The sequence below is a fragment of the Nesoenas mayeri genome, assembly GCF_963082525.1.
Source record: "Nesoenas mayeri genome assembly, chromosome: 15".
NCBI lineage: Eukaryota > Metazoa > Chordata > Aves > Columbiformes > Columbidae > Nesoenas > Nesoenas mayeri.
In genome coordinates this window covers 12,964,554-12,981,015 of record NC_137559.1, presented here as the reverse complement: position 1 = coordinate 12,981,015, position 16,462 = coordinate 12,964,554, and the positions used below count along the sequence as shown (strand labels likewise).

The 16,462-nt window shown below is 41.7% G+C and overlaps 2 protein-coding genes across 2 annotated transcripts in view; one reads left to right on the top strand and one right to left on the bottom strand.

Annotated features, from left to right (window-relative positions):
• The window catches only part of GTF3C1 (general transcription factor IIIC subunit 1), a gene marked incomplete at its 5' end in the record, with an annotated part of 42,411 nt that extends 29,275 nt beyond the window's left edge, over positions 1–13,136 (bottom strand). The window contains 11 exons of the mRNA XM_080353798.1: positions 252–391; positions 1,066–1,277; positions 3,020–3,341; positions 3,679–3,794; positions 4,435–4,593; positions 9,051–9,174; positions 9,654–9,750; positions 10,322–10,465; positions 11,575–11,751; positions 11,923–12,132; positions 12,916–13,136. Of these exons, the coding sequence (XP_080209924.1) occupies positions 252–391; positions 1,066–1,277; positions 3,020–3,341; positions 3,679–3,794; positions 4,435–4,593; positions 9,051–9,174; positions 9,654–9,750; positions 10,322–10,465; positions 11,575–11,751; positions 11,923–12,132; positions 12,916–13,136 (1,922 nt within the window). The remainder of the gene's footprint in view (positions 1–251; positions 392–1,065; positions 1,278–3,019; positions 3,342–3,678; positions 3,795–4,434; positions 4,594–9,050; positions 9,175–9,653; positions 9,751–10,321; positions 10,466–11,574; positions 11,752–11,922; positions 12,133–12,915) is intronic.
• Positions 13,137–14,168: 1,032 nt separating this feature from the next.
• Positions 14,169–16,462, top strand: part of KATNIP (katanin interacting protein) — a gene marked incomplete at its 5' end in the record, with an annotated part of 53,465 nt that continues 51,171 nt past the window's right edge. The window contains 2 exons of the mRNA XM_080354164.1: positions 14,169–14,230; positions 16,022–16,191. Of these exons, the coding sequence (XP_080210290.1) occupies positions 14,169–14,230; positions 16,022–16,191 (232 nt within the window). The remainder of the gene's footprint in view (positions 14,231–16,021; positions 16,192–16,462) is intronic.

Sequence of the window (16,462 nt, the reverse complement as noted above, 5' to 3'; positions counted from 1 at the left end):
AAAACTCACTTGTGTCATTATCTGCAGAGAACTATTATTGCTTCCAAAGAGGTGATTAATTTTCAAGATTCAGTATAACTGCAATCCCCACATACCTTCTGTGTGCCACCCTCTTCAACATGATAGCAAACAGTGCCATCAGACACACGAAAAGCCAACAATGGAATAAGCACAGAGGTTGCTTGCTAAAGTAGTGTTTCTACTACCCAAATGCACCAGGCTCCTAGTACACTGTTTTCAGATGAACTCACGTGAACAAGCTTTCAATCAGCCGGAGGTTTCGAACAGCTTCCACAATGAGATTTCGGCGCTTCAGCAGCCTGTACGTTTCATGAGATCTCTCCACGGCTGTAGCTTTGGAACGCTTCTCTTTCTTCTGACTGCACATCTTCTAGGGCACAGTACGGACAAAATGAAAATTGTACATGAAATGTTCAATGTCTTCAGCCTAACGTTGGTTCCTCACACAGTAGGATCTGAGGAATTCAGAGTTTTCATGTATTTATTTGTAACAAACTAAACAGGCAGGGACCTAAGGCAGAAACTAAGATTTCCATGCAGTTAGATGCAGAGATTTATGCACTTTCTATGCCCATTCCACATTCTGAGCCACTTGGTCTTGACAGTTAAGGCCAAGCCAACATCTCCTCTTTCTCAGAAAGGCTTCTTGTCCCAGGCTCAGTTGTATGTCAGTGAGGCTACACTTTTCTGTTGAAGCCCATTTATTTCTCTGGGTCTAGAGCAGACAGACCAGATGACATGCAACACTTGTGTGCACAGACAGACATTAAGTGAGGACACATATTAAGTCAACAAGGGAATTTGGAGAGCACCAGGGAACCAACCCAGAACCGTATTTCTTACAACTACCTTGCCTTCTCCTGGAATAATTTTCACTTACAACTACAAGGCAGCCAAAATACGAATGTACTTTGAAATTAAATTAAATAAAACAAAACAATGCCATAAATGAATATAAAACCATAGCTTGAAGTCATGCTGTAAAAGTACATAACTTAGCTCAGATAACCATACTGACAAGAAAATACTAAGATGTGATCTTACCTTCAGGTCTTCCAGTCTGACCTCCTCAATCACAGCCACATCCCCGTCTTCAGAAGTGGAAGCAGCACAGGTGGGAAGACTGGACTCCTGCTTTACAGCTTCCAAAGTAGAACTCTCGCCCGAAACGTTGTCTGGGAGCTCTTCAGGCTCTTCAAGAATTTGAGGGGAATTCAGCTTCTTCCGCTGAGACTTCACAGTTGTTGGCTTTGAGTCTGGTTTAAGAGCAAACAGCCTTGTAATTGGTCTGCTCTTACAGTTCCTGTAAATGTTCAGCTTTTCTCTCCATAAAAGCCCCAGGTAACTGTACTTAAAAGCATCCTGCTACATTTTTTCCCATATTCTACCCTGCTGGAAGCAGTGGTTTGATCATGAATGGCTGCATTCAGCCTCCAAAAGTACAGTTTTAAAAAAAACTGAACTCCCTGTCATCAAATAATTCTCTCCGTGTAGAAGCCATTTCAAGGGCAGACTTAGAGGACCATGAAGGGCCAGATTAACTTATCCAGAAACTGCTGTTTGAAGAAAGAAGAGTTTCTGTCACAAAGATTCTGAAGTTCTGCCAGAAATCTGACTGTTCAGACTCAAAGCAGAACAAGGATTTAGCACTACTGCAAAGATAATCTACGTAAGAAATGGAGATCTGTTCTCCCGTCTTCCACGGGAGTTTATCAGAGAAGTTGTGAAACATCCAAATAGTTAAAATAAATAAATAAAAATAAACCACCATATCCTTTTAAAAATATGTCCCCAAGAGGCTGGTAGCTTTCACATTAAGATGTTCCAAACTACTAAAGAAAAACATGAAGCAATTAGTTTCAGGAGACATTTTTGTTACAATACACTCAGGCGAGTAAAGCTGTGGGTCAAGTCATCCCAAGTCTATTCCTTCTTCAGAGTGGTTGGTTACCACCCCATCTGCTCTCAGATGAAAAACCAGCATTGCTCTGCTTAAACTCATCCCACCTGAAGCTTTGCATCGGTACATGAATAAATACATTCTGCACAGAGTCTAAGTCTCAATACCAGATATTTCCAACTGGAAGAAACCACTGCTAAAGGAGAAGAATTTTTATATGTTACAATTATAAAAAAAAAAATCAACTGTCCGAACTGTCAGTTCCTGTGCTATTTCCCACACCTAAGATGACATTTACATATCCAATGGAATGAAATGGTGTGTTTTAATGGGAGGCACAGCCCACCTTTTTGCTTAGTGAGGAAGGAAGAAATAAAACATTTCAAGAAATACGAAATGTGTTCAAAACCCTTCTGAAGTATTCAAGGACTAAAAGCTATAGCTCTACCCAGGTGGTGCTCACTGATGGGCACAGCTTGAGCCATAAGATATTTTGAAAAACAGCATCTATGACAGTGACCTGTCAGTTCATCACAGAACATCCAAGGCAGATACCAAATTTACCCCAGGATGCTGTTTCTCTTAACGACTGACTGCTGGCTCCCATTGTATCCCCACTCTGCTCATTTTTCACCACACAGTCCTGCCTCCTTCCTTCCAACAGTTTGAGAATTTGTCTGACCCTATGCAGAATCATTTCAGCTCTTCAAGCCAACAGAAAAATAACTGAGCATCCAAGGAGCAAGGTGCATGAGCGCGTTTCATTTGTATGGGGAAAAGGGGAGAAATGGCAAAGGAGTAAGGAGAAGGTGACTTTCCCAGTGACTGGTGACAGTCAGAAACGTTCTTTGGTGCACACAAGCATCAGAGCACACTTCAGCCCCCAGAATCTCCAGAGATTACCACACCTACAGTATTCTAAAACGTAAGACTTCTGGTGGAAAGAGAACATCAAAAAAGCATGGAAATAATAAGTGTAAAAATAGATATATGATCAAAAACCTTAATGGAAGCTACTAGTATATTTTATAGATCATTTTATTAAAGAAAAAAAAGAAAATTGCAAGGTTCTTTCCAGATTTCAGAATCATGATCTACCTTTAGCTGGTGTTGACTGATGGGTATCATCTTGGAAACTTAATTTCAACAGAGAACCAGAGTTGGTCTTCTGACCTTTTCGTCTCTTCTTGCCATCTTTTCCTTCTTCATTGTCAGACTCTGAGACCAAAGTATCATCTTCCCCAGGAGGCACATCTTGCACAGGTGGGGAATCCTCTGGCACTAGCGCCAAAGTCACAGTGGCTAACTGCTCGCTCCGAGCCTTCTCTCTCTCAAACTGACGGTTTAAATCACTCTCCTCCGCAAACGTGTATGAAATATACTTTGTTGTCCTTTGCCGACCTTCATCCTCCATAAAACCCTAAGGAAACAGTCAGAATGTTATTTTACCACCTTACTTCTCCATTCTTACTGTCTGTTCTCCAGCATCAACAGTGGGAAAATTTTCTAACTGTTCTCCCCTCACATCAAAAGATATCAAGTTATGATCCATTTTTTCCAAATAAGAAAAATGTTGACTAACATTAACATAAAGAAATCAAAATAAATTCCATGCTTGAAAAATAAAAAACTGTTGGTTCTCAGGTCCCTGCCATTTCTACTGTCTGAGGGTAACAATGTTGCAAGATACTACCACAGTTACCACACTTGTATCTCCAGTTTGAATAACAACCTACATTATTTTATTTTAACCTTACCTTGACAACTTTGCACCTCTCCAGAAGACGACAGAGCATCCTTGCTTCTAGCTTCCCCACATTCATAGCCAAGCGAATTTCTGCTTGAGAAATACCTTTGGTTCCCCTACTTTCAACTGTTTCAGAAAGGAAAACCAGAAAATATCTCAAGGAAATAATCTGATTAAATTACGTATACATACATTTGTATATACACTCATATTTGCTCTGAACAACTATACAGGCCGGATTATACAATTTAACATTCACCACTAACAACTAAAGACATTTTCACAGACGTATACAATATACAGTCATTTCCTGCCATAAATCGCAATTTTATGCAAAGCAGTGCCCCAGCAGAATGAAGTTTGAAAGTGACAGCTTCAGATTAAAAGCAGGAGTGATTTTTTTCCCTGACAGCTTTCCAGTCAGATATGCATTTCTTCAGGAAAAAAGGTAGGACGAGAAGAAGGAACACTGTTTTCTTCATCACCATTTCTCATCCTATCACCATCCCCTGTTTCTACCGTGATGTCTTTGTTTGGTGGCACTGAACAGTTGATAAGCTTCCAGGGACTGGGTGGCAGCACCTACAGCTCCAATTTTATCTGAACATAAAGCTCATATTTTACAAGAAAAAATGACACTTTCTGATACATAAAAAGCAATCAGAACTTTAAAATCTCCCCACCACAAAATATATCTTTCTTTCATACATACAAGGAATAAGAAGGCAATGGGAAAGTCTTTAGCATGTCACACTACATCACTTACTTAGCTCATAAGCCTGGGTGAGCATATCCCTTTCACAAACAATATCCACAGGCTGAACAGCTTTTGTGATGATCTCTTCTTCATCATCATCATTATAATCTTCCATTTTCTTCCGAAATTCCTTTAGTAATTTAAGGCAATGGACCATGACATCAGTCCCTGTGAACATGAATGTTAGGAACAACTGTTAACAAAATGCAGGGTGTGTGCATGTTCAGACCACCTTCTTTCAGCAGCACAGAGAAGCAGTTGTGCAATGGGGAACACAGAAGACCAAAGACAACTGCTTATTTCTAGAAAAGGTTTGCAACAGCTTTTCTCTGTATATGAGTCTGTCAAAATGCTGACTAGCTGAATTTTTGAGATGCTCCAAACCTTCCCATCGGTGTCAACATTAGGACAGCCCAATACCGTGATTTACGAGTGGAGCAGAAAACACTGCAGTAGCAGGAGAAATTTCAATAGTACAAATAAATCAACGAAAGGCCTAAGTGCTGATCCACAGTATTACATCTTCAGAACACATTTCTTTCTATAGACTGAAAGCACTTTTTACTTTCTATAAATGCAAATCACATAATGAAAGAGAACCGTACATCTGAAGACACAATAAGCTACCTGGCTGCAAAACTGTTCCTTAATACAGGATTGCCTTTCCTCAGCACGTGATCAAACTGGATGCCAGCTGGTGGGTCCTACCAGGTGCTGCTTCCACTTCCCAATATATAAATATAAATATAAATATATATATATATATAATATATATATAGCTTTTCCTGTGTCCTAGCACCTTATGTATTTGTATGCATATATGCTGGAGGAAGCATACACCAAATAACTAGCACCCTGCAGAAAAGGATCAAATAGAACAGCTCTACCCCATCCAGTGAGCTACTACAGTGTAACTAAAACGTAGAGTTATGTTGCACAGTTCCAAAATCGCTATGAGAAGAGGCTCTTCTCAGCCTTTTTCTGCCAATTCCACGACACATGCTAGCAGTTATATTATGGAAACTCTATACAACCACATATGAGCAGCCAAGCATCTAGATTTCTTGTCCAAAGTCCTAACCTGCTCTCTGCACCTGGGGAACGGTGAGGTTTGTTAACATGTATGGTGTACTGGAATTACATGCAATGAAAACAGAGACAAAAAAAATCTAAGGTTGTTATATACAAGAGCAGAACACGCTGCTGCTCACCAGCCACAAGATCCAATTCCACACCTTAACACGTTACTGTCTGCTGACTGTGCTGTAGTAACTCTCCACCTGCTTTATGCTTCTGCGATCTCGCAGAAGAGCGGGGACAGATGACTCCAGGAGAGCTGCCGTGATCCTGCTCCCTGATATAAGGATGAGCCACTATCAGCAGTGCCATTCAGCTCCTGCTGAACAATTTAAGAGAGCAGCAGTAAGCTAGAACTCAGTGCACATTGCCAACTGATCAAGTCACAGCGATTCAGCAGCTGCTGCAGATGTAGCCAATTCATCCTGCAGCAGTCAGTGAGAACAGCTACAGCCGCCTCTACTTCTCTGGTACAGCCCTGCTGCAAAAAATGCCAGGTGAAAGCTTTAGGTGAAATCATTAAGGTTTCAGTTAAATAACTTTATTTTTTATATATATGATCAGTTATTGAAGCCCAGGTGACATGAAGTTAATCGGCCGTAACTTAATCATGTGACTGAGCTCCAGGCCAGATGATTCCACTGTATTTCCTCACACTGAATTCTTTCCCTGCCGGCATCCTAAGATAGTGCTTAGGACAGTAATTAAGTGCTGACATTCTGCTAAGGCTGCAGGCACTGTTATCATGCCCTCTGTGTTTCTACAGCCCATTAATTTTCACTCGAAGCAGTATTTGGAGAAAAAACAAAATAAAAAACCCAACCAATTCTTTTTACTTTAGCTCCTGCTGCCCAATGATGTGCCTCCCATAGCAGATGCTCTGGCGTCATCCTCAGTGTGTCCCACATATTTCTATCTGCTTTCCTGTATAACTCTAGAGATTAAACTATCTTGATCGCCAATGAAAATCAGCTATTATTAATTAATCCTACTTTAAAACCTAGAGTTTTTGAAGGCATTGACGTGGATTTTCAGCTTTTGCGTCTATAAGATGGAATTATCCTTCAAGTGAAAGATTCATCAGGTGTCATTTTTCATGACATACTTAAGCAGTAAATGCAGTTGCCATTGTGCCAATCCATGACAAAACAGGAAACATCTACTGCCTTGTGGATTGCCACTAAGTGTATAAATGGACTTGTATTTTCTTGTCTTCTAAATAAATTCTTTAATTGGAATTAGATATTTTTACTACTGATTATAAACTCTATCTTTTAGGAATACTACCTACTATTTTGGATTTTATTTGCAAATATCTTCACCTCATTAGAACATCTCTGAAACTTAATTCTGTGTGAGGAAGTATAAACAAATATAACCTGGTGCAATAGTACTCAAAGACAGTGTAAGAACAAATCCAGGTTTTTGTCAATGACAGTACTAAATGGTGTGACTAAAAATATCTGTGTCATACAAGCCACTGCGAGACATTTGCTCAAACCAGAAATGCATCAACTATGTAAAACATATATTTTGTAAGAGTTTGATTATAATTTTTTCCACATATTTTATTATACACTGAACCATTTCAGAATATTTTTGAGGATCTCCAGTGCCTTCTTGAAACTCTGAACTTAAATGAATCCTTCTGTGTAGAAGTCCCACTGACAGCTGAGCCAGCAATGTGTCCGTGTGGCCAAGAGGCCAACGGTACCTGGGCTGCATTAGGCAGAGTGTGCACAGCAGGTCAGGGACGTTGTTCCTCCCTCTCTGCTCTGCTCTGGTGAGGCCACATCTGGAGTTCTGGATCCAGTTCTGGGCTCCCCAGTTTAAGAAGAACAAGGAACTACTGGAGAGAGTTCAGCAGAGCTACAGAGACACTGAGGGGTCTGGAGCATCTTTCTTATAAGGAGAGACTGAGAGAGCTGGGGCTGTTCACCCTGGAGAAGAGAAGCTGAGAGGGGATCTCATCAATGTTTATAAATATCTCACGGGTGGGTGTCAAGAGGATGGATGAGACTCCTTTCAGTGGTGCCCAATGATAGGATGAGGGGCAACGAGTACAGACTGAAGCACAAGAGGTTCTATCTGAAAATGAGGAGAAACTTATTTCCTTTAAGGTGCCAGAGCCTGGCCCAGGCTGCCCAAGGAGGTTGTGGAGTCTCCTCCTCTGTAGACATTCCAACCCGCTTGCACACCTTCCTGTGTAACCTCATCTGGGTGTTCCTGCTCCATGGGAGGATTGCACTGGATGATCTCCAGAGGTCACTTCCAACCAGTCTGCAACTCTTACGGGAAGCAGGCAGATCTGTATATTTCATGACAAATGAACTCATAAAATCACTCCCTTTTTTACACAGTACAATGGGGGAGATTTCTCTCTGAATCATGGTAGATGCTGTACCTACTTTTGGCCACTGCTTCACTTTGTTCATAACACAATTTCCCTACAGAGAGATTTCTTTCCCCCAGACTTAAAAGGTTTGAAGGAATTTGATGTCTTATCAAGAGACTGGCATTCACTTTCATCCTCTTGAAGTTCTCACATTTTTATTGGCTCTTTCACTTGTTCCTTTATGATCAATCCTATTCACAAAGACTCAATAATTTGCAATGCTCAGTTCATACCAGATTTTTTCCCTACATTCAGTTCACTACATCTCTGAAAAACACCGTTCATCTTTTAGAACGATTTCTTTTTAATCCTGCCTCTTAGGATTCCTTAAGCAATTACATTAATTCAATTAGTGATAGTAACCTTCCTCATACTTTCTATTATTATTTCTCGTAGTTTTTTCCCCACATGTTTTATCTGCATCTTTTTCTGAGAGCAACTGCTTTCTTCCCTTTCTTCATGCAGTCCTGTTCTTCTTTGTCTTTTCACTACATGTTTGAAAGCTATCAGCAGTTCTTGCAAACCTATTAACATTAAATTCAAAGGTGGTTATGCTTTAAACTATCTCTCAGTAGACTACATCTTTTTTGAACAGCAGATGTTGGCTATCTTGCTTACTTAAAGAATTCCAAGGTAGTGCTGTGGAAGCTTATGTTCATAATTTGGTATGAAATTTTCCAGAGAATCTTTGCGTTCTGATGTCATTCAGCAAAAGTCATAATTTCAGCACAAGTCATAACTAAGATGGTCTGTTTCTTTAGCTTCTTATTTCATAATGGTCTTTTTTTTTTTTGTTTTATATAACTTGAAATCTATTTTTGTCAAGTTTATTGACTTGTTTTTCAACTTCAACCTGTAAAGTCAGCAGACTCCTCTTTGACCCTCCTCTCTGTACTGGCTTCAGCAGTCACAATTCACTGAAACAGCTTACACTGATCCACAACAAACTTGCCTGCATCCATTTCTTAAAAGCCTGGAACAAATGCTTAATCCAACTGGGCTGCAGTGCTCTAGCTTTATTAACACATTTTTCCACGTAATTGCATAGACAGATTTTCACTTACATGTCTTCTAAGTTAAGATTTGAAGCTTATAGAAAGAATGGCATGAATGTAATTACATTAAAAGCAAGGAAAAATATCGTTTTAGTTACCTTTCTTTGTCTTGTAGGGTCCTCCGTTGGGGTGTATATCTTGTAATGGGACAGATACCACCTTGGCTAGGCCAGCATTCATCATATATTGATAGAGACGTTTGAAAGTTCTCTCACAAACACCCTAATGCAAAAAGAAATGGCAAAAGTCACTGTAGCCCAGAGGTCTCACCTCTAGGTGTAACAAAGACATTCATGCTGCCTGCTCTTAAAACACAGTATTTTAGAGTAGGATAACAAAGAAGGATATTAAAAGCCTGCTAGTGCAGACACCAGGCAGAGCACTAGTTGCTTCTTGGTTGTGTTTTATCCCTTCAACTCTACCGTCCCAACTAGCAGCAGCAACCAGGAGCATCCTGCAAGTAAGAACTGCATGACGATACCTGTCAACAAACATTTTCTGAAACTGTGGATCGAACAGAACTCATTCCTTGTCACAAAAACCAAGAGTAACCTGATCGAGTAGGTTAAGATCCTTCTTTTGATACCCTACCCCAAAATATTGTGCAACTTTAAACACCAGGCAGTATGAATGACTGCCTTTGATACTAATCATCTAGATTCTATGAGAGTGAGAATTTGAAAGACAGTAATGATTCTCACCAATTCTTCCCTCAAATTTCCTAATGTTTCCATCTGGTTTGAACGAGCACTTAGTGTAGTTGAGAGCCTCTCCATCAGAATATCATATTTGCTCCTCCTAACCAAGAAAAGAAAATTATTTTACATGTAAGCATGCATGTAACTTTATAAACTGGAGTTAAACCTTTACAAAATGACAGTCACTAGAGAAGTATGCTGTAGTGTTCTCAGATCGTTTTAGGAATTAGAGATTTATTTTCCTTCTGTAAACAGCACACAAGAGAATGTGTCACCAAGAGACCCCAACTGACAGAACAGTGACTAAGTCCAGGCTGTTACTTCATTGGCAATCCATGGAAGCACAAGTTCTAATCACAAACAAAATACAAACACCCCAAAATTCTACTACAAATGTGTCTGAAGTGAGAACACTCAAAATTAACAGAATGATTAATGCTACAATAAGACTTGGGCTTTTTTAGGCAGGTGAAAGGCACTAGAATATCCTATCTCTTACAGCTCAAAGACAAGCTTTCACGGTCCAGCATCTGGGAAAGGAGTTAATAAAGACATTGAGAAGGGCAATACCAGGACACTTCGACAGTTCTGTGACAGCAGAGCAAACTTTCATCATAGTACAAAGTCAGTGTCTACCCAGGAGATCTTTAGAACATCTGAGTGGCACATACCTATCAACATGAAAGCGAGTCAGAAGTAGAAGAATCGAGTGTTGCTGTGCTCCACTTGGCAGCCTTATGACATGGGACTGCATTGTTATGAGACCATTTTTGTCCAAAACTCTTCGGTGATAATGAATTTTTCCAGCATCCACTCTAAAGAAAAGATGGCAAGATATCTATAGGCATGGGAACTTCTGCAAATAAATTCTAATTATCCAGTATCCCAAAACACTTTACCTAAATCACCTATGGCTGTAGCAACACGTTAATTTTCAAAGTGACAATCTCAAAATTAGGAAGTGCCAGATATTCTGTGAAACTGATTTTCATAGTTAATTCAATTAAATGGAGAGAAATACTTTTGATTTTAACCTACAGTCTCTATGCAAAATCCTAGTGCCATGGCATGGTGTGACGAGACAGCTGGACCAATATTGTATCCCCATCCTTTCTTTCTCCAGCCTCTCCTTCTAAGTCCTGGCTACGCTAACATCACTGTCCCCTTGTCATAGCTCTGGTATCCATCTCATTGCTTAGTGAGCTGACTCAGGACACTGAACTGACAGAAAAGTATCCACAAAAGTTGTCCCCTCCACTCCCATCATCCTAGTTACCTAAAACAGCTTCCAAAGTGGCAAAAAAACAATGCCAGTAGGTTATGCAAGGTACACACGCTTCATCTCCTAAAAGCAGTAAATGCTTAAAAGCAGTGCTAATGTTCTTCAGCACTGCAACATGAAGCTAGAAGTTTTCTAAGAGGCTGCTCCCCCATCAGTGAAATACATGCTCTAGTTTGGGAGCTGGTAACTCAGGCCCCCATGCAGGTCATACCGAAGATGTCACACAGGGCCAGTGCTGTGGACAAAAAGTGGGCATCCAAGAATGTCTTCAGAACTTGGGCAGGATAAGATGCTGACTCATCAGTTTAGAAAACAAAATGAAAATCATGGTTCCACCCCAAATTTGAAGAAAAAGTGCTTTAGAGAAAGCAAGAACTTCCACAAACTAGAAACTCATGTATAGACCCAACAGACAATCTCTGGTTGCAGGAAGAAGTATAAGGAAGTAAAATGAACTCAAGGAAGAGACCAGAAAACTTCTAGTGATAAAGACTCCAAGAACCAAGTGCTCCTGGTAGGGACAATGAGATCCTACCAAAACGGACACGAGCAATTCTTAAGTGGACAGGTTTTTAAAAATAACCACTGGAAACTTATTAGCTTTGATTTAATTCATATATTAACAGCAAGATATAAACTCACTTGAAAACCCCGGTGTGAAGGTCCCTCTGAAGCTCTCCTTGCCATCTAGCACGACCTAAACGCTCCAAAATACAGTAGGAGAAGTCAGGGAGTTTTAAGTCAGGGTCGCCCTGCCAGCCTATTAAAGCTCTGTAACGCTGGTCTTGGGAAGCAACAATAACCAGTTTCTCTCCCCATCTAAGAAACAGAAGGCAAAGTAATGAATTACTATTAGTTCCATAAAAACAGAGAGTTTAATCACTTCCCCCCCACAACACTATTCTTGTTATAATCTGCACAAACTGAGGACCTAATTTCAAAACTTAAGGTAAAAATATTTAATGCCATATATATGAGGATCTCACTCACTTTTCGACAGCTTCTACATAGGTACAACAAGGTTGCAAATCCTTTGTCCTTATTTGATCAGTGATATCTACTCTTTCTTTAAAATACTGGCAGGAACCTTGTATGCCATCTTTGTTATCCAAAATCATGTGGACAGGATAAATATCATCTGATGGAACAGGATGCCTTTTGGTTTCCAGTATTCCTGTTTCAAGGTCTATTTCTTCGTATCTGAAATAAAAGCACAGGGCCAACATTTAGCCAAGCAAGGGGAATTTGGAACTGAAATATAAGATTGTCATAAACAATGCTGATACCTCCATGGTATCTTGGAAAAAACGCAACTCTGTTGAAACCTCAAAAACTGGAAAAACACAAAGAGCAGAGCTGCACTCCTTGCGTTCGCCCAGGCCTTATCAGCGTGCAGTGTCTGAGGCAGGAGGGGAATACATTTTTAGATCTTCAAAAGTGCAAGGATATTGAAGTGGTGGGAACAGGAGAAACCTATAGAAGAAACAGGCTGCCCAGAGAGGTTGAGGAGTCTCCTCTGGAGACATTAAACCTGCCTCGACACATTCCTGTGTGATCTGCTCTGATGAACCTGTGTTAGCAGGTGGGCTGGACTAGATGATCTCCAGAGGTCCCTTCCAATGTCAATCAGTCTGTGATTCTGAATATAAATACTAGTGTACAGAAAAGGCAAACACCAGGTACATCCACCCTGATGAAGTGGGACACACCAGTTCTGCTTGTACTCGGTGGTGAAGTCATCAGAACTGGAATGGAGCCCGGGCCCGTACACAGGGGCTGCTGCGACTCCCAGCTCCGCCTCGCCTGCCGCCAACCGGCCGCTCCAGCGTCCTCAGCACAACCCGAGCGGGGCCGGAGAACCAGCCCCGCGCTGCCCCGGACAGAGCAGCGAGCGCTCCCCGAGCCCCTGCGCGAAGGGAACGGAAGGGAAGAGCGCGGCGGCCCGAGCGGGGCGACCTGGCGGGTCCCCCCGAGACTCCTCACCGGTCGTGCGGGCGGAGCGGCGGGCGCGGCCGCGGCAGGAGGTAGAAGCTGATGTCGGGCTGCGCGCTGAGCGCGGCCCAGAGGAGCTGCTGCGTGCCGGGCTCCAGCGGCAGCGGGAAGGGCGGCGAGCGGGTGCCCAGGCGGTGCCACAGCGCGCCCGGGGTGGCGCCGTCCAGCCCCTCCAGGGCCACCTCGTCCAGCAGCGCCCACAGCGCCTCCATTCCCGCCGCCGCTTCCGGGCGCGCGGTCGGCGCGCCGGAAGTGAGGTCGCAGCTGCGACGGTAACCAAGGAAACGCATAAACAGGGCAGCGGCCCGGCCTGTGCTCGCCGCCGTGCCCGCCGAGCTGCCGCGGGGTCCGTGCGGCGGGGGCTCCGCCCCCGGGGCTCCTCCTGAGCCCGGTGGTGCTGGCGCTACGCGCAGGGGCGTTGGGCCCAGGCCCTGCTCAGCCCTTCGGGAGGGCGGTCGGTTCAGCCCCAACGCGGTGTTACTTCAGCGAGGGCGCGGGAAAGGGCCGCGTTTTAGCACAAATACTCCGTAGCCGGTAAGAGACAAAATATGGGGTTTCTTTTTTTGGCATAGAACTAAGTTAAATGTTTTGGTGACAACTGTAGGCCCGTGAGTGTGTAAGAGAACACCCTGCCACAACTTGCAGCAGCAACTCTGGGATATGTGGTGGGAATTGCTGCGAAAGTTCATATTTCCTGTAAGGCAAGCAAGGTAAAATCTTCAGTTAAACACTTTAAATGGATACAGCCTCTGTAGTGAATAACTTTTGGAATTAACTGACGGCATCAACAGTAACAATAAACATGAGTTTTAAGAAAGGATAAAAACAAATTATTTAACGATTGAAACAACCTGCATCCTTATTACTAGAGCTCTAATTCTGCATTTTGGTGGAAACAAATGCTGCTGAATTACAACGCAATGAGCAGGTGGCAGGATTGACTTGCTTGTCAGTTCCTGGATTATAAACTCATTGTAGCATATTCCTTCCATTTTTATAATTTGTAGGCTCTTTGGTAAATTGTGAAGGGATCTGAAAAATAAGCACAACAGGTAAAGCTTCCTCTGTTCTTCAGGATCTTTATTTACTGCACTGAGACTTGTATGCTTTGTTGAAGGAGAAGCTCTTTCCAGTTTATACCTTTCTTGCCTACTGAGGGTGCAAAACCTTCCTTTCTCTGTAGGAAATCGTTGCTATACTTCAGTGTGACAATTATATTCTCATTTCAGCTTTATATTAAGGACATGGTGACTGACTTTGATGAAAAACATGACGAATACTTAATATTCCTTCAGCAGAGAAACCGGTAAGATACAGAACTGTCCCCACCATTGAGAATGCAATATCTGTTGTGTACACTCTAATATAGTACCTAAAATCAGCAGTTGTGAGTATTAGTTTAGAAACTTGGGTCTTAAACTTGTGATGCAAAGTCTGACTTGCCGTGTCTTAAAGCATTCAGGTGATTCTCTTTTCTTCCCTTTGTTTGCTAAGGGCAAAGTTATTATTTCTAGAGGACACCGCAATATTTCTTCAGCATACTTTTAAATATAGATATTTATTAATAAGATATTGCTTCCACGGCTTACAGGGAAGTTTATTTAGCAAAAGTTGCTAAAGTTAAATGTGCAAAGTCAGGTTCTTCTAAGATGAGAGATAAGAACACCTAGATTGCTTTTGCAAACTTCAGTGTCTTTCAGACAACTTTAAAACATTTCTTTTAATCTTTGTTCCTATGAACCTTCCTGTCATTGTACCCCAGATAGATGAATTTCATAGGTTAATTCAGAAGGGTCTACAGAACTTTTTTGTTAGATTCCCTCCTTTACCAGAAGCTGTAAGATTTTTACTCAAATTCTATAACAAACTGAATGGTTTGGTGAAAAGATAAAAAAAAAAGCAACCTACAAAAGCCACGATTATGTTAGAAGAACAGCCAATTTTTGTGAACATGAGTTTTTTTCTTATGTAGTCTCCTAAATTAGTTTTAAGAAAGGATAAAAACAAATTATTTAATGATTGAAACAACCTGCATCCTTATTACCAGAGCTCTAAATCTGCATTTTGGTGGAAACAGATGCTGCTGAATTACAACACAACGAGCAGGTGGCAGCTGCACCAGGCAGAACAAGAACACCGGCTGTGTTTCTCTCTGGGTTGGAACTGGCAGCTTTGGGTGGTGGGGGCTGCAGTGTAACCTGTGGTGGGGCAGGTCAGGTCCTGCTGGATCCAAAACTAACAGAGACAGCCGCTCATGTGCCAAAACATCACCAGTGAGGAGCCGGGATGGATTTGAGAGAGTGGTGGCTGCCAGGGGTGCAGTTCTCCTGGCTGTGGGGCTGCCGGGGACACTCTTGGAATGAGGTGACTTGTGTCACAACAGATACACCGCTGGGGGACTTTGGCCTGTGGATTGACCCACCCTGAAGTCAGAGGGAAGCAGAAACAGCACAGAGGGGCAGGTGGAAACTGACACCCATGTGGCCTCAACCTCCTGGTGTGCATGTCACCTCACCGAAGCAATTTGGATGGGCTGAGTATAACCCACGGCGAAAGGAGGGAAGATGAGACTTGGAAGAGGGAATGTGTGTGTTCTACTGAAATTGAGCCTGGGGAAGGGTATTTTGTTAATGTTATTTTAACCAGACTTTAAGTTTCTGGTGTCTTTAACTGCACTATTGATTGGGGGTTTTCCACCTCAAGTTTCAAATCACAAATAATATTTTTGTTTGTAATTTTTTTTCTTGAAAAGAGCTCAACCATTTTTAAAATTCTAAGTAAAGCTCTTAAAAAGTATCAAGAAGAAATTTTAAATATACTAAGTACCAATTGGAAAAAAGAATGTGAAATGAGAAACAACACAGGAAAGAGTCTCAGAAGGGAGAGACTCAGTGAAACTTTACATGTCACAGCATGCAGGTATTCATACAGGCATTACAGAACAGGAACAGGTCCTGGAAGCTACATTCTGAAATTGCTATTTGAACTATGAACATGTTTTTCCGCTTTATGACATTGTGTGGTTTTGTATTTATTGCTAATCTGACCATCTGCATATGCACTGTGTAAAGATGAATTATTATGCTTTCTACACCAGGCTACTGAGATGCTTAAAAAGAAAGGATCCCATACAAATCAAACTGGAGCAGTTAGAACAAGGATTTTCTCTGTATCTGAATGGAGCTAATTCAGAGCTGAGAAATTACCGCAGAAGAATCAGCTCACATGGCTACATTAAAAATGAGACAAAGACCAACAGGACAAATGGTGAGTTACATGAGAGTTTTACAGAGATTGCCATCTATAACTATTTTAAACATTTACTCATCAGAGCTGTAACAAAATTGGTAAGATCAGACTGATAAAGAGACAACAGCATTTTAACCTGGTGGAATGAAATTCCAGGGAACTCTTTAACCAGAGCACTTAAGCTGATTCTATGTAAGGAACAGTCTCTGCAACACACTATTGATTTCTCAGTTGATCCTTCTGTGATTCCAAAGTTTAATTTCCTCACCTCTCTGTTTGTCAAACACTT